General features: G+C 48.8%; 1 protein-coding gene across 5 annotated transcripts in view; it reads left to right on the top strand.

The window, feature by feature from the left end:
• The window catches only part of FSTL4 (follistatin like 4), a 518,038-nt gene that overhangs the window by 208,027 nt on the left and 286,698 nt on the right, over nt 1-23,313 (top strand). For 2 of the 5 annotated variants that reach the window (XM_084886588.1, XM_084886585.1), the window contains exons 1-2: nt 9,940-10,145; nt 18,372-18,507. In XM_084886588.1, coding sequence (XP_084742714.1) covers nt 18,382-18,507 — 126 coding nt within the window. In that variant the 5' untranslated portion in view covers nt 9,940-10,145; nt 18,372-18,381. Of the gene's footprint in view, nt 1-9,939; nt 10,146-18,371; nt 18,508-23,313 lie in introns of those variants that run through there. The other 3 variants (XM_084886586.1, XM_084886587.1, XM_084886589.1) reach the window with 2 other exon arrangements.

Below are 23,313 nucleotides of genomic sequence, written 5' to 3' on the forward strand. Positions count from 1 at the left end.
TATGATACACATTATAGCATTGTCTTCTTAAAACTTTTGCTGAAGTGCCTCTAAACAAAGATAAACCATGTTTAAAGGCATTGTCCAGTTTAGGGAGTTTTAATAATATTCAAATAATTAAGAGATGATTACACAGGCACATTTCTAAATGGCAGCTTTATTTTTTTTAAAAAATATATATTTTATTGATTTTACACAGAGAGGAAATGAGAGGGATAGAGAGTTAGAAATGTCCATGAGAGAATCATCGACCAGCTGCCTCTGCACACCCCCAACTGGGGATGTGCCCACAACCAAGGTACGTGCCCTTGTCCGGAATTGAACCCGGGACCTTTCAGTCCGCAGGCCAACGCTCTATCCACTGAGCCAAACCGGTTTTGGTTAAATGGCAGCGTTATTAACCAGAGTATCTAGAAGAGAGGGAACGGCCCCTTGCCCTGCCGAGCCTGGTAACAGAAAGCTCACTGTGCCAGACCGTCTTCTGTGGGCCAGACTCTCAGTGTGGGCACTGTGTGGCCGGGTCTCTCCCACCCACTTTGGTGACACTCTGTGAGCCCCTAGGACTATGAACTCCACGTTGCTCACCCAGCCCCGGCTGCTGCATTGGGTGTAAGGAAATGACTTCCCCACCGGGGAGGGTGCAGTTTCACAGAGCAGTCTGTGCAGCTGCCTGCCGGAGTCGTGAGTGAGTAACCTGCACAGCAGAGCACAGCACCCCTGCAGGCAAAGCAGGAAGGGCCGCTGGGAAGCCTCGCCAGTACTCCTTCTGGGCTTTTAATTCATTTGTCTGAGGCCACTGGTTGTGAAACATCAAGCCTGTTTCCCCTCCAGAGCAAGAGGCAGCGACGATGACAGCTCCTAAGTACAGAAGAAACACGTCGTGAATCCCGTGACATTTTACATTCCCGACATTGCCCGGCGGCCAATGGTCCCTCTTCCGAGTGACATATTGATTGTACATACATGCAGGGTGACCATGATGGTGTGCAGTATTTTGAGCTCATCATCTGTTATCCCACTCTTTTTGTCATCCCAGGCCCAGACAGTATCAAATTGGAAGCACTAGTGTAGAAAATTACGAACAAATCAAAAAGGACTACAGCTGTGCCCTGAATCAGGCCGCCGCTCCACATTTAGCGCTTCCCCCGATGCGAACACCCTGCTCCTTTCTTCGCCCTGCGAGGCGGCCTCGGAGCCCGGGGCATGCTGGGATAATTAGAGCTAAACTCTGGCCTTGCTTTGAAGCCGGGTACAAGGTGTCCCCGACAGCAGCGGAGTCTGCTGTCCTAGAAACCGTGTTACATCTTAAAGGCCACGGGGTGGCTCTCCAAGGTGTGACAACCAAGCAGAGACAGACACAGTGATTTATGTGGCTGTGGATGGCAATTTCACTCTCACAGGGCACCAGGGATGGCTATTCCCCCAGACTTTATGAGGCTCTCATTAGTATCAAGCCGCGCTGGGGGATTTGTGACCGAGGGGATAATGAGAGGATGTGTGTTGTGCAAGGTGGCGTGAGCATAGGCCCAGCTCCGTCAGGTGGATAATTTCATGCATCGTCAGAGTGAAAACGCTTAACAAATGGCAGGTGGGCCAGGCTCACCTTGTCACTCTGATCACCGTGGGCTCCTCTGTCATCGCACCGAGCCTGTTGTCGCTTTGTGTTTGCTTAACATACCTGTGCTGGAGGTGAGTGGGGCCTGCATGTTAATGTTAGTTGGGAACAGTAGAGATTCGTTCTCTTTGTTCTAAAAAATCAGTTCTGACTCTTTTCTTGGCTCACGGAGAGTCTGGGCAAGGAGAATGGGGCTGGGAATGTCTCGGTGACCCTTCAGAGGCTGTGGGAAAGGTCACCACGGGTGGGGTGAACGTGGGGTGACCAGTGTGTTCACCATCCAGGCTCCACCTTGGGCTGGTAGCACATGAGCTGGTAGACGAAAGCTTGCTGTTCCCCTTGTTGTGGGACCTCCTGGCCCTGGGCATTCGGAGAAGATGAGGAGAGAGAGGCACTCCTCTAACTATTCCAGGGACCCATATTGAAAGTCAATTGGCCACGCCTGTATGTTTCTGGACTCCCAGTTCTATCCCATTGGTCTATATGTCTATCCTCATGCCAGTACCTCACTGTTTTGATTACTGCAGCTTTGTAGTAAGTTTTAAAATCAGAAAGTGTGAGTTCTCCAACTTTGTTTTTCCTTCATCTCTTTTTACAAGATTGTTTTGGCTTTCTAGGGCCCTCTGCAATTCCTGCCCAACTGATTTTTGATAAGGTGTAAAGAAATCCAATGAAGGAAAGATAGCCTTTTTAACAAATGAGGTGGGACAATTGGAAATTATTAACGAGAGAGAGAGAAAAAACAAAACAAAACAAAACTAAACACCAACACTCAACAGTCCTTGACCTTGCACAAAACTTCACTCAAAATGGGTGACAAACTGAATTACAAAATGTAAAACTATTAAACTTTTATTAAAAAAAATAGGAGAAAAATCTTTGGGATCTTGAATTTAGACTTGACATTAAATGTAAGAGCTATAAAAAGAAAAACTTGATAAATCTGATCACATCAAAATTAAAAACCTTAGCTCTGCAAAAGACCCTATTAGTAGGATGAAAAAAACCCAACAAGCTAAAGGGCTAGTATTGAGATATATAAAGAACTCTTAAAACTTAACGGTAATAAAATCAAGCAATTTGATTTGAAAACGGCCCAAGACATGAAGAGACTTTTAACCAAAGAGAAACATACAGGTAACAAGTAAGCACATGAAAAGATGTTCAATATCTCTTTCCGTTAGGGAAATGCAAAATAAACCCACAATGAGATGTCATTACCCACCTCTCAGAATAATAGTCAAATAACAGTGACACCAGCAAATGCAGTCAAGGATGCAGAAATAGGAATCACTCATGCATCGCTGGTGGGAATATAAAATGCAGCTGCCACTCTGGAACATAGTTTGGCCATTTATTAAAAAAACTAAACATGCCACTATCATACAAGCCAGCAAGAGCTCTCACAGGCATTTATCCCAGAGAAATGAAAATTTACATTTATATAAAAACCTGTATACAAATGTTTGTAGCAACTTTATTTGTAATAGCTCCAAATGGAAACAATTCAGGTGGTTCAACAAATGTGGTACTTCCAGATCATGGAACACTATTCAGTAATACAAAGGAACTACTATTGATAATGTGAAGCAACTTGAATGACTCTCGAGGTAATTAGGCTGAGTGAAAAAAAGCCCAAGGTTACATATTGTATCCTTTTCTTTCATATTCTTAAAATGACTAAATTATAGAAATAAGAACAGATGAGTAGTTGCCAGGGGTTAGGGATGAGGAGGGAGGGGAAGAGGGAAGGAAGATCATGGCTTTAAAAGGTGGTTGGTAGGAAGAGAACCAATGACTTTGTTTGCATATATGCATAATTCTCAGGACAGACAATGGGTGGTGAGGGCAGGGGGCAGGGTGGGAAATGAGAGCAGGCTGGAAGAGATTAATGGGGGAAAAAGGAAGACATACCTAATACTTTCAACAATAGAGATTTAAAAATAAAAAAAATTAAAAAATCAATGGGAAAAATATCTTCAGGTGAGGATTAACAACAACTGCAATAAAAAAGAATACTAAATAAATGATATAAAATTTCTAGAGAATAGAAAGGCCTACAAATGGGATTTTTGTGGTGATGGAAAGGTTCTGTACCGTGACTGTATCAATGTCAGCATCCTGGTTGGGATATTGTACTCTAGGTTTGCAAGATGTTACCATTGGAGGAAAGTGGGCAAAGGGTGCAGGTGGTCACTCTGTTTACTTGTTACAAATGGATGTGAATCTCTAATATATTCACAATGAAAGGTTTAAATTAAAATATCAATAAGTGAGACGTTATTTACCCCTCTCACTCCCCTCATTTATAACAAAAGACTGTGAACCTCTCAGTGTGTAACAAGTGAGCACACACAGAGGTTAGGTGGAGGTCAGACAAAGATGCTCATGTTTCTATCACTCAGTCTATCTTTGGGCTGGACGGCACTGACTGCTGGGATGGTTGATACTGTTATTATTTTTATTCTTTAAAAAATATTTTTATTGATTTTTTTACAGAGAAGAAGGGAGAGGGATAAAGAGTTAGAAACATCAATCGGCTGCCTCCTGTACACCCTTGACTGGGGATGTGCCCACAACCAAGGTACATGCTCTTGACCAGACTCGAACCTGGGACCCTTCAGTCTATAGGCCAATGCTCTGTCCACTGAGCCAAACCAGTCAGGGCTATTTTTATTCTTAGTTATATATGTTTGATTTGTGCCCACAATAGATTGTGTTTAAAGACTAGAAACATAAGGAACCGAATGATGAAATACAAGGTAATTAAGAGCAAAACCTGGTAAGACTACAATCCTACTTCAAAATTACCTTCACTAATCTGTAAATGGCATTCACCTCCTAAAAGAAATCCTTATATAAAACATCAAGATGTCTTTGGTACTTCAAAAACAGTGTTAAGAAGAGAAAATAGAGTGACAATTATATCCAATTTTGCTTTTCATTTATTGAGAATAAAGCCTCTGCCCACACCCACAATGTACTATTTGCAGAGTGCATGCAAATAGCGGCCTGGAATCTCTCCCTTCCAGTCATCTTAAACAAAACATAAAAGCTACAAAAATAAAATTATAATGTTTTTAAGCATAAAATTCTATAAATTCAGACATCAACTTTTGGAAAACAGTGTTGCCTATAATTGCTGCTGTGTCATGGAGTTAAATCCCAATATGCTTTCAAGTATATATTCAGTCCCCAAACCAGACATGACATATCATTTTTTAGTGCATTTTTCAGAAAATTATGCTTTCTCTTGTATAACTTAATAAAAGCCAAACATTGTACACTTGTTAAATTATACAAATGGAAATTTGTCTGCAATGACTGTATATTATAAATATTAATCATTGCATTAGAACAAACTTTAGACTACAATACTTAATATGATACTCTAAAATAACTTGTTTAAAACTTCGTCATTCTTTTGTCACATGCCACACAAAGATGGCAAAACCAGTTGTAAAAACCTTTTGAGGTGGGTTGTAGTGATGGGCATTGCATGTCACAGATGGCTTCGCAGTGCTGACAGGTGCCTGCATTCGACAGCTTTAAAGCCTCCTGTACAGTAATGTCCACTGGCTTTTATCCAGGGCAGTTAGAAAATGGAGAGTCATGGTTAACTAAATGTTCTCTGTAACTGACAATTACAACATGTCTGAGCACTGGATTGGAGTCAGGAGGCTTCAATCTTTTTTTTTGTGTGTGTGTGTGTGTGTGTGTGTGTGTGTGTGTGTGTTTAAATCCTTACCCGAGAGGAGAAAGGAGAGGGAGAAAGAGAAAAAAACACACAAATATTGATCAGTTGATGGAACTACAACCTAGGAGTGTGTCTTGATGGGGAATCAAACCTCCAACCTTTTGGTGTATGGGACGTCGCTCCTACCAACTGAGCCACACCACCTGGAACAAGAGACGCCAACCTTTGATCTAGCCTAGGTTTCTTGGTCAAACCAAGTGAGATGGTGACAGCATTAGTAGTTCCTGTCTCCCATGCTGTGTGCGTGTGTGTGTCAGAGGCCAGTGCAATAATGCATGAGACTCTTATTTATATTTTAGCTTCTTTCTCATTTGGTGTGTTTTCTACTTCAAATCACAGAAAATCTCAACTCAATTGATGTAAGCCATGAGGAAAATAGGAATGCCGAGGTCGGGCAGCCTCAGCGTGGTTATTTCAGTGGCTCATCTCAGCAGGCCATTAAGGTTCCAGCTTCTCTCCAGCTCCCTGCTCTGCCACCTTCCATCCGCCAGCGTGGCTGCTCTCAGGGTAACAAGATGGTGACTGTAGGTCTCGGGGTCCCTTGTAATGAATGAGGCTATCAGGAGGGAAAAGAGACACCATCTCTTCTCAAGCATCGCTTTAGTCCCCAGGCAGATTGTCTCTCACCTCTCCTTGGCCAGACCGGCCCCCCTCTTCTCCCCTTAGCCAGTTCCTAAAAGGGGAATGGGAGCTTCATGGCTGAGACCAGGATGTGGTGCTTTGTGGTTTGGAGGCCTGGCTTTTTTGTCCCAAATTCTTTCTGTGCACGTGGGATTCTGAGAGCAGTCAAACTGCACTTCCTCCTGCTATCAGGGCCTTTCTTAGGCCCCTGGCACCACCATCCAGCCCCTGGGAGTTGGGTGGGACTTCTGCCTCTGGAAACAACACCATGGTGAAGGGTCTTATTGTTCATCTCCCTGCACTTTCACCATTCATAATCCCCTGTCCACCGCTGCATCACCTCTTTTGTCCCAGCTTTTTAATTAAAATTCTTACTCTGCACCACTTCTTCATTGCCTTGAAAAGTTTCCCAAATTTCACTTACCTATTGAATCCATACCTTACTGATCTTCATGCTGGCTACTTTTCTTGTAAATTAGTTAAAAAACTGTTTCTGAGTGTGATTTTAGGTTGAGGATTTTGCATTAGCTGCCTATATTCACTTAATTTCTAGATGGCTAAATGAACCATCCTGTAAGAAATCAGCATTTATATTAGACTTAAGGGAAAAGGGAAAACCTTTACCTTCATAGCTCTTTTTGATTGAAGAAGCCCTAACTTTTGTAGATACCAGCAGAATAAAGGCATAGACTTGTGTAATTGAAAATGGCCATAGAAGTTCATTTAGTATGACTGCCTCGCACTCCACCCACCCCCAGCCCCCACTCGGGGATGAGGAAACAAGGGCCAGAGAGGGTGCGGCTCACCCAGCCAGAGAGGGGCAGAGGCCGGAGAGGGAGCCAAGGCGGGCGCTTCTGCCGGAGAGGGAGCCAAGGCAGACACAGCCTGCTTCTTCAGTCAACTTTGCTCAGACATTTTTTGGACAGGTAGCAGAATGCTAAATTATGCAAGACAAGGAAGATGGTTTCCTGCCTTTTCTGATCTTCGTCCATCACCTCTTGGCTCGGCTTCCAGTGGGTACTTCTGGGCACCATCTGGGCAGCCCGGCGTGGGCCTGACTCATAGCTAGTGACAGGAAACTTCCGGTTGAATCTGGAGAAGGTGCCCTACGCTTCCCTGATCCCATGGCTGGCTGCATGTCACCTCTGCTTCAATCTGAAGACACGCTACTTGGCAGCAGTTTTGATCATATGGTTGTGTTTGTGTTAGAATTCAAGTTTTAAAAGTTTAAAAACCAGTAAAGTAATATATATATATATAATAAAAGGGTAATATGCTAATTAGATCAGACATCCTTCTGAACACCCTTCCGGATGAAGCCGGGCTGTCCCGGGTGCCTGCAGGTGGATGAGGGAAGCCAGCCTGGGTCCCGGGTGCCAGAGGGAAGCTGGTGCCAGCAGCCAAAGGAAGGAAGGCTTCCTTCGTTGCATGAATTTTGTACAACGGGCCTCTAATATATATAATATATATATGATTTTTAAACTTGGTCTCATATATATATACATTGATAACTTCCTTTTGTGTGTCTCGGAGTCTGCCTGGCTAGATCTCTCACCGATGACCTAGAGTGGGGTTGGGGTTAGTCATCTGAACTTGTGTTTCCTTTTATCTTTCCCATTCCAAACTTAGTAAATTGTTTGAAGTTGAAACTTAACCTTTTTTTAATTTTTATTATTTTTAAGCATCCTAGTTGGCTACTGAGACTATCAGTATTCTTTCAAGTTCTGAAGCAGGGTTTCAAGCAAATTCTGAAAATTTCTGTGTGAGATCCAGCCTATTTAGAGCAATACAAAGAGGTGCGAAGGTGTGCTGGCATTGATGCCATTTCCCCGAAGGCTTGTCTGATTTCATCATTCACACTTCACCTTTTTTTTTTTTACTCCAAGGTGACTTTTAATTCCACCCTTCTTTTATGCACAGTAGTCACAATAGCTCACTCCGATGTCAGCATCATCTCCAGGGGTATCCTGCACATCTGGTTTGTAGCAGCTACATTCTCTCTCTTCTTTGGGAAGTAGAGGCAGTTTGTGGAAGTCCAGTCCCTGTTCCCTGCAGTAAACAGGGCTATTTCTGATCTTGGTCAATCTGCAGACCCTGACTTACTGGTACGTATGACCCTGAGTTATTAAAAACACCCCCCCGAGGCCTGCCTGGGTTATGTAATAGGGCCATGAAGCTGTACCAGGGATGTTGTGTTCGGAGCTGAGAACAGAGACCTGGTTTCCCAAATAACTCACAGTGTGGGAGGGAAGATGAACTCAGCCGCTGAGCTGTGGGGCACCATCTTGACCAGGACTTAGAATTACATTTCAAAGGGAGATACAGCGTGTTTCCAAATCGCCCCGCTTCCTTTTATGCCTTTTAGTCTTTCTTCTATTTTTCCCAAGATAGAAAGTGCCATCCCTTTCTTGATCCAGCTGTAGAGAATCTGACCTCAAGCCTTGAAGGTCAGACATGGGTAGCCTTGGCAAAGGTAAAATCTGAGAGAGCATCATGCCTTCCAAGGCCCGAGGGACACTGAGGAGGGAGGCGTCTTTACTCTTCTGAGACTAAATCATGATGTCCATGTGGAAAATCATAGCAAACCTGGAAGCCACCCAGGTCCCATCCAGCTTCCCATTTTACAGATGGGGAAACTGATGCCTCTAGCAGGCATATGAGTGACTCGGGATTACCAGCTGAGCAGTGGTGGAGGGAGGGCTGGATCCCAAACCAAAGCCTGTGTGAGGGCAGAGGCCATGCAGCCCATCCAGTGCGTTCTCTTCAGCAGCTGGCACAGTGCCTGGTCCATGGGAGGGCTCCATCGTATCTGTGGAAGGAAAGAATGAATGTAATGCCTCTCCCTCCACATCAGCCTGGTGGCCTTCCCCTCCTGCTGAGACGACTAAATTTATCCTCAGAAAAGCTCCCCTCCCCCTGCTCCAGGCCAGGAGCTGGCATTGATGTCACAGGGCATGGCCAAGACACTGCTCCTTTAAGCCAGAGAGTCACCCCGGGTCCACAGAGCCAGAGCAGGGGCAGTCCCCCAGAGAGGCCCCTGCCCATCCATCACCACCAGCCTGGCCTGGGCTGGGGCCAGAGTGGGACTACAGTATGGCCACTTTTGGGGTGGGGGGGGGGGGGGGTCGTCCTAGTTGTTACAAAGATCTTTCCAGTTTATTTCTGCTTCAAGATCAACCTCTAGACCAGTTAACGGAAGAAAAGTGACTGCTTGGTTGCAGTAGAAAAAACGCTTAAATATTAATAAAGATTGGTTTAGTAAAAAAAAAAAAAAAAAGTTGTGGATGTTGAAGAGGGATCCAGAAAGGTCTGGGAGCCCCAGGCTTGAGGATGGGGCTCCAGCTGCAAAAATCTCTGGTCTCAGCTTGGCCAAGCTAAGCAAATGTCATCACCCGGGACTGCCCTTCTATTTATGCCCAAGACTTTGTAAGATTCTGCAGTTGGGAGAGGGCAGATTCAGAAGAGAGAAAAGTAACACACACTGCCTTTTCGCGGGTCGGTGGCTCTCAGCCAGGGGGAGTGTCGTTTGCCTTTGCCTCTGGGGACAGCTCCGGGTCTGGGACTGCCCGGGCTCTACAAGCTGCATGGCGAGTTAGTTGTGGAGCGCGCGGCCTTGGAGCGCGCGGCCTTGAAGAATCCAGTCCCAGAAGGAGCCGGAAGGAGAGAGAGGGGAGGGTGGTGTGTTTTGGCAGGTTAGGGGGGTTGCCACCTGCCATGCTCCCGCGAGCCAGGGGCCGGAGCTACTCGGTCCTATGGCGGGCGCAGGGGTCGCCCTGGAGCGCCGGAGTCCCCAGCCCTGCGCACCTGCTGGGCCCGCGGCCCCGAGCGGCGGCGGGCTGGGGGCTGCGCGCACAGGTGGCCGCGATTGGTGGGCGGGGCCGGGTGACGTCACGGGCTCCGGTCCCGGCGGCAGAAATAGGGCAGCCTCGGCGGCGGCGGCGGCACAGCAGCGGGCAGCCGAGGCTCGGGGAGCTGGAACCGCCACAACCTCCGGAGCGCCCGGGACCCGCCAACATCCACCGAGACCGGCCGAGCGCGGAGCCGGGGCGCCGCTGCCGCTGCCGCTGCCGCCGCCGCCGCCGCCGCGGGGCGCTCCCGGGAGCTGGAGTCCGGCCACCTGCCTGGTCCTTCCTTCGGCCCCGGCCGCTTCAGGTACGCGGGAGCGAGCGGGGAGGGCGACCAGCCGCCGCCAGCGGCGCCGGGAGGCACCCCGTCCGTCGGGGTCCCTGCGCCCGCGGGTCTGCGTCTTCTTCCTGCAGGGCCCGGAGCGGGCGCTTGCTGGTCCTCCCGGCCGGTGGTGCCGGAGAGCCAAGTTTGCCCGCCTGGCGGGCGGCGGGCACGGGAGCACGGGACGCGGGCTTGGCTGGGCTACCCCGGCGGGGGGGCCAGGACTCGGGGTAAAAAGGCTGGGGCGCCGGGACTTGGGGCCCTCGTCTGCTGGAAGGACCGGAGTGATCTGGGGGCGCAGAACAGTGGGGGCCGAGCCCGCCGCCCGCGCGGGCCCGAGACCCTGCAGGCGCCGCTCTGGGGCTCAGGACCCCTAGCGGCCTCGGCGAGCCAGGCGAGCGGCGGCCCTTGGGCTCGGACCCGTGCCCTTGGCCCCGTGCTCACTCCCGCGCCCCCCCCCCCCCCCCTCCAGCTTTGCGGGGAAACTTGCGTCTCCTCGCTGCATGCAGCTCAAGGGCTCGCTCGACTCGCCGGGCTCTCACTTCCCCGAGCTCCGAGCTCCCCGCGTCTGGGCTGAGCGCGGGGCCAGCGCGGGAGGCCGGGGAGGACGGACCGGGACCGGAGGCGGCGGCCCTGGGCAGCCTGCAGCGCCCGTTCTGCGGGGCTGGTCGCAGGTCCGAGCGCGCAGCAGTGTCCCGATCTGGGGAGTCACTAGGGAGCATTTTGTTTCGGGGGCGCCCAGGCAGGGGAGCTTGGTCCTCAGGGACCTCGCGCTGTGGGTGATCTCCGCCTCTCTCTGCGCTAGCGAAGGAAGCCCGGTCCAAGTTTCGGGGGGACTAGGCTCCGCCAGGCAGAACGCCCCTCTTTGGGCGCGTGTTGGTCGCCTCTCGAGTTTGGGGTGAGAGCCACGCGAGCCTTTGCGACCCCCTTCAGCTGGCACAGGGCCTGCCACCTGAGGACTTCTGCACCTTCCGCCCTAGAAAGGGCAGAGAGCCGCTGGAAGCAGTGGGGTTTCTCTCCGTGCCCGGCACGCGGCGAGCGCCCGTGCGGCGTGTCCGCCTGCGGGAAGTGCCTGGGGCCGGCGGATGGAGCCCCGCCAGGCCTGTGTCCTCGCCCGGAGAGCTGGTCCCCAGGAGCTGTCCAGGCTCACTGACTTCTGATCACTGTCCCCGCATTGATGAATAGCGCTTCCGCAGCCTCTCCTCCTCTCCCCTCTAGGTGTCGCTTCCGCCGAGGTTTCTGGCGAGTGAAAGGAGAGCCAGGAGCTCGGGTCTGAAACCTTGGTCCGTTTGTTGCAATGCTGTGTGTGTGTGGCCCAGACTAGACGGGCCCCCCAGATACAAGCATCCATCCACATTGTGTGAGTCAAAGAGAAATAGAATTCCAAGAGGAGGTGGCATGGCAACTACTGATTAGTGCCCCAGAAATGGGCTTATGTTACAATCTGTGAGGGGGGAGGGGGGATGGGAAAGAAATTCTGACTTTTCTCAAAAGTCCCTATTTTTCTACCATCAGGCTTGAGGGAAAGCCAAAGCTGACTTTTCACAGTGTCCTCGTAATCCCGGAGTGGCCTGAAACCAGCTCCGGCTCTGGGCAGTGGCCGGGTGGAGGGCTCACCTAGGAAGCAGATGGTCAAGGGAATACGTGGTGTGGCTTATAGGACGCGAGAACCGCAGCAGCCCTCATGCGGGAGCTCAAACGGGAGACCTGAACCAATGCCCACAGGGCCCATGATGTCTGCTTCTCGTCTGAGTTTCATAAGCAGACACTGCAGCATCTCTAGACCATTTTTGTTTAGACACACTCAGTGGAATCTTCATTTTCTTCCCAGCCCAGGGGAAAAGACAGCCCTCCACCCGGAAGACAGACGGAAATAGTCATTGATGTGATCTATTAACATTGCCCATTAAAAAGTTGTCCCAGTGGCTTCTGCTCTCTTTGAATTTTATGACCACCCCCAGTTTCCATTAATCCCAGGAAGGCTCTTTTTGCTCCAGAGAGGGGCCAGCTGGATCTGGCCAGCGGGAGAACCTCTGTCCCTTTGGTTGTACCTGGGGGCGGGTGAGGGAGGGGTAGGTTGGATTTTCTTACCTTGATAATCAGTCTTACTCAGGATTCTTTTCTGTCTACTAAAGGCTGCAGCATTTTTTAAAAAGTGATCTTCATGTTGCATTCTTTTGTTGGACTTAACACTATATTCCAGAACCTGGAATTGAATAGTCAAGATTTCCTAAAAATGTACCTTAATTCTTACTTTGCACTTTTGGACATTTCTCTTCAGACTCAACCTCCTGGTGTTGCTTATTTGTGGTCAATTGTATGCTTGCTAACTTAATGAAAATTAGGTAGTTATTTCAAGAACACGTCTTCCCTTACATTTTCTCTCTCAATGCACAACACAAGGCATGGAACGTCAAATAAAACAGAATTACAGTTGAGAGAAGATGTACTTTAAGAGGTATAATCTGAATGTTGGAAGGATGAGGGTTACTGGAAGTTGTGTGTATGTGTGTGTGTGTGTGTGTGTGTGTGTGAAGCTTAATAGTAAAAAAGAATGCTATAGATTAGCATATACATTGTGTACAGACTAATTTAGGCATCTAATTTATTAATTGTTGGAACAAATCAACCAAAGATACAGAGTAGGAATTAATAGAAAGTGCAACATAAGTTAATTATGGTTTGTGGCATGGTTAGCTTGATATATTTCCATACTTAATTTCCTGGGTTGGTATTTCAGGGACTTTCTTTTTTCCTAAAACACTCACAAATTAAAACCAGGGTACTAAACCTTCCAACAGAAATTAAAACATAGCCTCCTGGTTTTAGGCTGGGGTTTGAGTGGATTTTATTTCCTTTTTACACTGGGCAGACATGCAGAAGAGGACTGCAGGGTTTGGTGGTCCCCAGTGGGTGTCTGTTTGCTGATTGCAAACATCTCAGATATAAAACGCAATGCACCTCAAGTAACTGGCTGGAACATACAGATTTTCAGTAGGAAAGGTTGGACGCGCCCGCGCCTCGGGGTCACAGACCTTACCAGCGCTCTTCAAGGTTGGGTGGTGTCGCTTGGTTCTGCCAAATTATGGTCACAATTTTTGGTCCTGTTGTTACAGAGAGAAGCCATTTCCATGTGGCTAATCCATATGTCTGCTTTGGTAATGTTACTGTATGTGGGGAGAAAGCCTGAGAGAGAGAGAGAGAGAGATCACGAACAGTCTCCTGAAAAGCTTTGATGGCCAGAATTTCCCCTTTTCTCAATCAGGGCTGCTTCCCACAGGAGAAAAGAAGTTTGTATTAAACCTGCCAGTTTAACGCTGGTGCTTCTTCCTCTCTGGCCTCTGACCCTGGACTGTAAAGACAGCTCACATTCTGGCCTGTGTTCTCTGGTGGGGCGGATTTGGAATTGACATCCTCACACCAATGGCTCCCTACTGTGTCATATTTTTCAACTTTCTCCACAAAGCCAGTCAAAATTTACAATGTTACATTGTACAACTTTGTAGTGCCCCATAATTTTAAATACAAATAACAAGAGAACCAGCATAACATTATATTATGAAACCAGAAAATCTCGTGGTTTTTGTTTGTTTTTTTTACAAGGATCAGGCAGAAACCCTAGTGGTAGATGCACTAAAAATAGCAAAATCAGTCAATCCAAACAGAAGGCAAACATATTCCATATGCGAGTTTGTGACAAGGTAAGAAAGCATTTACGGAGACCTGGGTTTTAGTCTCAGTCTGGCGTGGCATCACACGGGGGTGAGTTCCTTAGCTCCCTGGGCTCTGGTGCTCTGTCTGTGCAGCAGACTGGCTGGCCCCTGGCTCCCCTGAGTGGGGGGAAAGGGAGGCACAGGAGGGACACCTTGGAGGATGCAATGAATGACTTCCCTTGGAAACGTGATGTCTCAAATATCAAGGGATTGTGTTTTGTGAGTTGTTTGAAAAGGTGGTGCCTGCTCTTTCCTGAGGATGAGCTTGGGTAGATTTTTAACAATCCTAGCACTCTAGCGTGGACTGAATGGCGTTTATAAACCCGAATTGATCTCAGGAGGAACTCTAGGTTGCACAAAGAGGGTTTGCGACCTCATTGATGGTACCTTCCCATGTCTGTAACCGGGAGATTCTTTTATTCCCTTCTGTCTGAAGGCCAGTAGGGCTATTTGCATTTGAGGAGTAATGTGTCAATAGGTCACCTCCCCCGGAGTCACTGTCTTCGCCATGCTGGCGTGCCCACGAACTGAGGGGCATCCTTGGTGCCTGGCAGTCGGTGCATCATCATGTGGCTTCTTCTTGGTCAGTAATGACAGCAGCAGTGGGAGCTGAGAGCCTGCCGAGTGGTCCCCTCTGGGGGTGGGGTCTGGGAGGGGAGCAGGATGGCTTTCCCTCGCCCTGCTCCTCTGGTCTTGGTTGGACCCCTGAAAGCTGGAGGAGTGCAGCTCTTGGCAGCCTTTTGAGGAAAGGGAGGCTTGGGGCTCAAGGTCCCCTTTCACATCATGTTAAAAACAGCAGTTTGTCAAAATAAAATATTGCTAAGTATTGAGTGGCAGAAGAGAATGGGGGTTAAGAGCATAGATATTGAGTCCAGCTGCCTGGCTCGAAGTCCCATCTCTATCACTTATTTGCCACATGGCCATAGCAGGGGACTCACCTTTCTGGGACCTGCCTCCCCTGTCATCTGCCTAGGGGATACTTATTGCCCTCCCCACAGGATAGAAAAGAGGGCTATGCATGTAAAGCATTTAGGACAGTGCCTGACATATGGTAATCCTATATAACAAAAGCCTAATATGCTAAGTGTCTGGTCGTCGGTTGGGCTGTGCAACCAATCAAAGCATAATATGCTAATGATATGCTCAACAGCTCACTATGATGTACACTGACCACCAGGGGGCAGACAGTTGACTGGCTGACCAGTCGCTATGATGTGTACTGACCACCAGGAGGCAGATGCTCCAACCAGTAGGTTAGCTTGCTGCTGGGTCTGGATGATTAGGACTGAGCACGATGAGACAGACATGCCCTGGAGCCCTCCCACAGTCCCTCCCCAGCTGACCAACCTCCTGCATCTCTCCCTGGCTTTGATTGTGCACTGGTCAGGTCCCTTAGAGTGGTCTGCACTCTCTTGAAATATGGGACCCCTTGGGACATGTCAGAGAACCGATTTTGATCCTACAGCAGAATGACCAGTTGCTATGACATGCACTGACCACCAGGGGGCAGACACTCAATGCAGGAGCTGCCCCATCATGGTCAGTGTGCTCCCACAGGGAAGCACTGCTCAGCCAGAAGCCGGGCTCACAGCTGGTGAGCTCAGCGGTAGTGGTGGGAGCCTCTCCCACCTCCGAGGCAATTTGGGTTTATAAATGCTAAGGATGTCTGACTGACAGTGTAGGCCTAAGCTGTCAGTCAGACATCCCCAAGGGCTTCGAGAGGGCACAGGCTGGGCTGAGAGATCCCCCACCTCGAGTGCACAAATTTCGTGCACCGGGCCTCTAGTTGCTATATAAGTGTTAACTAAATAGTAATACTTGGTTATTAGACAGATCATCAAAATTGACTTAGACCCAATATTAATTCTTTTTTTATGAACTGAACTGTCATAAAGCTTGAGTTGTAAATTTTTAGGCTGTTGCTGCTATAGATGTAATGAATTGTCACTCACCCAGAGAACAGAATGACACACCTACCATGCAAATGAAGGTTGATCTAGTGGTAGCGGACCTGAGCTCAGCTTTACAAAGAAGCTGCCTCGGAATGTTTCAGGAGTTGGCCTGGCTCCCGTGTTCTCCTGTATTCAAATAAAATCTCCCAGGACCTCCATACAAACCAGATGAATCCAGGGACAAGCCCAGGTGTGACAGGGCTGAGCTCCAGCTTCCCAAAACACAGAACAGCTGGCTCAAAGCCAGAGGTCAGGCTGCATACTCCTAAGGGGAAGTGATTTGCGGCTTGCCAAAATAGCAATTAAAATGAGTGGGTTTTATTTTGATGCCAACCATTAAAAATAAAATATCCAACATAACTGGTCTTGGATTACCAGGCAAGTTGAAAACTAAATTTTGTGGCTTGGACATTTCCTAACTCCTGGAACTGACAGCTGGACATCAACCAGAATAAGTCTTGATGGCCTCGCTTTTTTTGTTTATTTGGGCTGGGAGGCATGAGGAGGGAGAAGAGACCTCCCTGTGTGTGCTCAGCCCAGCAGCACAATTGCTGAGTGTGGGTAAGTAGGGGAGGATGAATAAAAGAGAGTGGGAAGCAATGTCTTTCTAGTTCTAGCTTGAGTTACTGTTGCTGGTTTTTTTAAAAAAATTCCCCAAATCCAGCAACTGATTTCGGCAGTGTCTGGGACGTGGCTCTGTGTTCAGAAGAGAATAATTTATGGACAGTAGGGAGTCGTCCTGTTTATTTTTAGAAAAACTGGTTGCAGTTCGGAAAAGAAATTTCTATTCTCTCCCCCCCCACCCCACCCCCCCACTCCGAGTGTGATGTTCCCTCCTCCCCAGCTCTGGAGGAACCCCCAGGCCCCAGCTAGAGTGCTGGATGGGGTGTGCCGAGTGGGTGGCAGCCAAAGCCACACCTCTCCACTCACCTCTGCCTCCCTCAGAGTGCAGAGCCGGGGCCGAAGGGGGCGCGGCTGTGACCTTCACACTACACTTACCTGACACCTGGACGGTTGCCCTCCTAGCTCCAGCTTTGCCAACAGATGTGGAAGATGAGCAGCTGGAGGAACAGATGTAGGGGTGGGAGCCCGTGGACTCTTTTTAATTTAAGAAGACACCTTCTCTTACAAGACAGTCATAACTTGTAACCTTGCCTTTTCATGGAGCCGTGTTACCTGCCCACACGTTTCAGCCTGCTTCTCCTTCCCAGGGGCATTTCTGTCTCAGGCTGGGGACGTGCAGCCAATCTAGAGAGGCAGCTCTATCTGGGTGCGGGAAGCCGCCAAAGGAAACCTGGAACGTGGCAGGACTGTGTGTGTTGGAGCCCTGGTGACCATATGGCACCTCTGACGCCCCTTGTTTGGGGTCGGAGTCCTCCAAAGCTGTTGCCTTTGGGGGTGGACAGGAGTGGACGCCTCCAGCGGGCTGTACTGTCCCTCAGGCAGGTAATCCTTTTTGACTGGGGTGCCTTCGCCGGACCAGCCCTACGCCAGGTCCCAGGGGCTGCTGGCCTCCAAGGCACTCTGTGTCTCTTCATCTCCCAGCCAGGATCAAGATGCAGTGTGGACCACATGCAATTAGGCACTAAATTGTCTGGTGCTCACAGAAATCAATAACCCCTAAAGCTCTCAGAGTAAGAGTTGTAAACACTGCACCGTGCGTTCTATCTTGCTCTGTGTCTTAGGGATACTGAAATTGAGGTCGGAATATGTTCATAGTAGAAACCCTTAAAAAAAAACAAAAAACAACAACAACAAAACCAAAAAAATGACAGCTACTTGTGCAAGTTGACTAGTCTGTGTCCTGGTCCCCTTTAGTACAATGCCCAGCACATGACACGGAGTGGGATATTTATTGTAGCTGATACTTAGTTTTTTTTTTCCAGCCAGGTAATTCTGTGATTACTTTGAGTTGCCCATGTCTTGTCTTCTGGGACTTTAGACCATTTATCACGGGAGCCTCAGGAAAAACCTTAACAGTGATTGAAATCCCATTACCCATGGGCTGCTTGGATTCTGCTGCAAAAATGATTGGTCTTGAAATGAAAATATTGGACCTTATAATTATATTTTGAAGTTTGTAGACTGAGATATTGGCTGCACATGGGCTGCCACAGGCTTACCATGATTCCTCATCAGCATTTATAGAGCGAACTGCTCTCTGAGGACACCGAGGCACAGGTGCATGGTGGCCTCACCAAGGGGCCCAGCTTTGTCACCTGGCCTGTTCTTATGGACGTAGTGGTAGGTGGCCTTTCGGGTGGCCTTCTACAGAGCAGCTAGCATTGATAGAGCTCCTACTGTGCGCCTGACACTGACTCCTTCCATCCTCACAGCAGCCCTCTGAGGTACATATTATTGACTCCGTTTTAAAGAGGAGTAAAGCAAGGCTCAGAAGCCATATAACTTCTCCACAGTAGAACGGAAAAGCTGTTGCTAGGATCTAACTCAAGCTTATCTGATTGTGGAGTACAAATACTAACTCCCCCACGACTTGCTTGCACTTTGTAACACGTGATTCTAAGCCCTTGCCGTTTTCTCAACAGACTCACCAAAATGAAACCAGGACGCGTCTGGCTGCGTCTCGCACTGCTCGGGGCCTCCCTGCGGGCTGCGCTGGGATGGACCGACCCGGGAACCGGCCGAGGCCTGAGCGGGGGCGCGGAGGAGTCACAGGCAAAGGTAAGGCCACTTAGCAGCGGACCTGACATTGCACACTGATTGCTGTTCGGTATCTGACCTACCCCCTCACCTGTACTTAGATCTGTTAGATTGCAGTGTGAATTTCAGCCGGTCCCCTTCTAGGTAGTGGACAGAAGAAGCAACGTGTGTTGCTACGGACAGAAGGTGTACATCATGCTGTAAGTAATGGTCTGAATCTCTCCAAAGCCGAAAATGCATTCCAAAACCCAGCTGGAGCTGCAAGGTTTGACTTCCACAAAGAACACCTCCAGAGAACCGCCTTCGGTATATTCAATAAAACCCGGAAAATGCAGACTCATGGGTGGAGCACACCCCCTGTGAGCGAATGAAGCCTTTTAATTATAAAATATATCCTAAGAGCAATGGACTCCCTTTCGGGTCCACAGATTAAAAGGAGCACGCCGAGAGAGAACTGGCAGGTGGAGGTCCTCCGGGAGGCCGCCTTAATGAACAGATGAGAGTGATTAATGGCACGCGAGGTGTGTATAAATGCTTCTAAAGTGCTCGGAAAACTTGTTCTCCGACGCCTCCCCGGAGAGTCTGATATACTGCTAATTGCTTGGTGAACTTGCTCTTAAGTAATGAAGAGGATTCATGAACTACACCTCACCCTGCTCAGGTAGCAGGCCTCATGAATGTGGGGCTCCTGGGGGACCCAGCTTTTCTGCAGAAAAGGTTTTGTGTGTGCTGAGCTTTAAGAAACGACTTTCAAAACCCCCTTGGGGTTTTCCCTGTGATGCAGCGAATACTGCGTCTCCACTGAGAGCAGCTCAGGGCTCCTGCACTTCCGTTGCCATCCTCCACGCACACCCTACCCCCACCCCCCGTTTCCCTCTGTGCGCATTTCCTGTCCTGTGGGATGAGAGAAAAATTACCTCAAAAAGTCAACACTGCCGAGCAACGGTACACAGTGTAGGGTTGGATTGATGCATTTATTTGATCAAATGATACGATTTCTCTTTCATTATTACATAATTGTAATGCGGTCCCGAACCTATGGGGCCTTAATCTTCAGGGAGCTTCAGAAGCGATTTGCGGCACACTCTTCCCGCTGAAGTTAGCAAGGCTTCCTTTTGCGGTGAGCAGGTGATTAAACAGAAAGACTATCTCTCCCATCTACATCCAGGTAGGATGTGACTTAATGCTCTTTGGAGAGGGTCTGGAGGCTGACTTGCTGGGGAGCACAGCGTCCTGGAATGGCTTAATCATTGTTCTCGCATCCAGGGAGAGAAACGATCACCTAAATCCTACAAATGTGCCGTGGCATGTTTAATAGCAAAGCAAACAGGCAAACGCGTAGGTTGCTTACTTAGACTGCTTGCTGTTGGGGCTCGCTGGCCCACGGCTTCACATCACTTCTTCCATGTAAAGTGGTCTAGTCGATAAAGGTGGGATTAGGATGAAGGTACATTGAGGACAAGTTAATATCAACTTAGGGTCTCTCTACCTTAGCTGATACTCTGTGCACCAACAAGAAAGAGCAGCCTCTGCTCGTCCTGAGGAAGGGAGGTTTTTTTGGCTTGGGGGTGTGGTTTTGCTCTTCCTCTCCCCCCATTAGGCTAGAGTCCAGGAGATGCCATGGTCTTCCAGGTCCAGGGATTTGTTTTTCTAATCCTCACCCGAGGATATGATGCTTTTATTGATTTGAGAGAAAGGGAGAGGGAGACAAAGAAAGAGAAAGAGAGACATCAATGTGGGAGAGAGACATCAATTACATGCCTCCTGTGTGTACCGCAACCAGGGACTGAGCCCACAACCTTTTGGTGCATGGGACAAAGGCTCCAGCCCACCAGGCCACCTGGCAGGGTGCCAGTTCCAGGAATCTTGTTGTTTCCAGAAAAGGAAGTGATGCCTCTGCAGACTCTGCAACTGCATCGATCCAATGCTCTTCGCTGTAGATGGAGTTTTGCAAAGGGTTGTCACTTCTACTCATGGAGTCTGCTTATAGCGATGGTTACATGAGCTGCTGATGATGTGAAGGGCCCAGGACAAAGGACCGCCTCAGTACATGTGTAGACAGAGACAGGACATTTGTAACTGCTGAGTTTGCTGACCTTGGTCACACTTTATGCACGCACCCCCCTAACCCCTCTTATCACCAGGGTCTTCTTGCTCAGGAGGCTGTCCCTTCTTTCCACATGCCTGAATCATCCCCTCTTCTGAGGCTCAGCTCTGGCGCTCACCTTTTATCCAGAACCTTCTTTGACCACTCTTGGTTACATCCGATCTTTTCCTCTGAACTCCTAGTCTTTGCTACCTTTCCCCCCACCCCTCCCATAGATGAAGCCTATCTTATTTATCTTTCTCTTCCTCACAGTGTCTGATCATTTTAAGAGCAAAATAGAAGCTCAGTGTGCTTCTGAGGCAATCAATATTTTTAACATTTTGCTAGTAGTCATGAAGTCACGGTGCTTTCCAAATCCCGATTAGACCACCTGGTACTAAGTGCACAGCGGGTTCCTTTCCAGCGGAGACACCCATGGTCTCCCCAGCAGCCTGCCAGCCAAGCCAGGCTTGTACCTTATCCGCATCCAAGCAAGTCCCTGTGTTATAGGTTCTGGGTAGATTTTTTTTCTTCTTTGAGTTGTAGCTATTAACATATCCATAACTCACTGCCCAAACCACATGAAACTCCTCTAGCAGTTTCCTCAGACAGTCTTATTTTCTGGAAGAATAAAAACCAACAGAGTTTCTTGAGACTCACCAAATAAATCTAAAGACTGTTTCAGGAACTAAATGGTAAAATGTTTCTGTGTGTGTTTTCTTCCCGAGAGTAGTCATTTACAAAACATCCACTCGCTTACGATTTTTAAAGTACTTGGGAAGCATTAATGAGATTTGATTTGCCTTTAAAGTTATTGTACCAATTACTTGAGTGACCTAAGGGTAAGTAAGAATTAAATGACCAGTGCATGTGTGTTCCTACATTTCTAAAGCAATTACAGCAAATTCGAATTTTGTTAAATTGTTTTACGAACAAAGACTGAAGTTGACGTAGCTTCAAGGAGTTTGCCATTTTACAAACATAGATTAGAAAGAAACGCAGCTGGGTGGAGTTGCTCTTTAAAAAGGATTGAGTGGCAGAATGGCCTAGAATACTAATGCAATTCCGAATTCAGAAGAAATAATTCTGAGAGATACCACTTATTGAAGTTCTGAAATAGTTATACTTTTCCCTTCCCACTACGCTCTGGCTAATATAGAAACAGTAGGACAATCAATGTTGGTAGAATTTTATATTTGGGGGAAACCAGGAAAATGAGAAGTGATGTGGTGGCAGCACCAGGAACTCAGACCCTCTTGAGGAGCAGGCATGGGAGGGCCCCCCATGTTGGGCCCTGGGTGCTGTGTCCCCCCCTACTCACTGGGCTCTGGGATTGCATGGTGGCCGTTACACAGCCGTATGCATCCTTCAGGTGTCTTACTGAACTTCTTCAGAATTGTTCTTTCTCCTGTTTTATAGTCCTGCATAACTGGATAACTAGACAACTGGACACAGTCATGTTGGCTCCTATGGAAACTGTTAGCTTTGTAAGCCTCAGTGCCTACGGGCCAGAGATGTGCTTGGAGGTCAGACACTGCGTGTCTTGGAGCAAGAACTGTGTCCAGTGGTGTCTGTAATAAAGGTGACTCCCTTGCTTCCTAACCCCAAGGGCCAGCCTAGGAAAGCCCCGCCCTCCCTGGCTGACTGGCCCTTTCCCCTTTTTCACAAGACTGTGCTCACAGGCACCCCGGCCTCTGAGAGGATGGCTCCCCATTGCAGAGCCCTTACCTGCTCCGGCTTCTCCTATGTTGGGTAGGCTTTCGGGAGGATTTGGGCTGCTAAGACTGGGCATTAATTTAAAAAAAAAAAAAAGTTTTTCTTAAAGTGTCATTGTGACTGAATCCAAGGCAATCCTCCCCTGTCCTTTCCGGTATTGTGCTCCCCCTCCCCTCCCCTCTCCTGGCCCTTCCATTGGCACCTCTGCTCACTCTGCCCCTTGCTTTGTGGGCTTGGTCCTCCCGGTGGACAGACAGGTCCAGGCTGGATGCTGGGCGTTTTCTCTGCTTCGCCTGCCACACAGGCCTGCATGTATCTCTCCTGTGTGTCCCCGACATCACACTTCCTAAATGCTCACTGTTGCCAAATCTAGCATTTGACGGGCTTTCAAAGAAAATGAGGGACAAAGTGTCTCAGCAAGAGGCACCGGGTTTTTTTGTTTTTTTTTTTTTACGGGTGCCTGCACCCCTTCCCAGGGAACAGGACGCCTACTGCAAGTGGGGTGTGGGCAGCCTCCTCTCTGGGCTTGAACACTCAGCGTGGCTCTCTGCTGTGTCAGAGGGTGTGGGTTTTAGCTCTTCAGGTGACATGGGGAGAGCACGACCTGGCACCTGCAGGTGTGTGGGCAAATCCATGATTTTCAAGGTGAAAGAAGGTGGCACATGCTCCAAGTTCATGGGGCTGTCGGATGAGCTGGTTCCCACCCAACTTGGCATGGGCTGTGGCCTGTGCCCGCACCCTTGGAGCTTCTGTGAGCTTGTGAACAGCCAGGGGGCCTGTCAGTGCAGAGGCTGACGCAGTAGATCGGGGCTGGGCCTGACATGCTCATTTCTCAGGAGCTTCCCGTGATGCCGCGACTCCCAGTCCCAGGGCAGCTGGGCAGACAGGTCCCAGATGCGTCCTCCCTCACCCCCCCTGCACACACCCAAGGAGGAGCATCCGGCCGGTGACTAAGCCTGGCCTTTGCCAGCCTCTGCCAACACGACGGTGCTGACTGCTGTCAGGAAGGAAAGAGCAGCGTGCAC

Source organism: Pipistrellus hanaki (genome assembly GCF_964339955.1).
Source record: "Pipistrellus hanaki genome assembly, chromosome: 5".
In the NCBI taxonomy this organism is placed as follows: domain Eukaryota; kingdom Metazoa; phylum Chordata; class Mammalia; order Chiroptera; family Vespertilionidae; genus Pipistrellus; species Pipistrellus hanaki.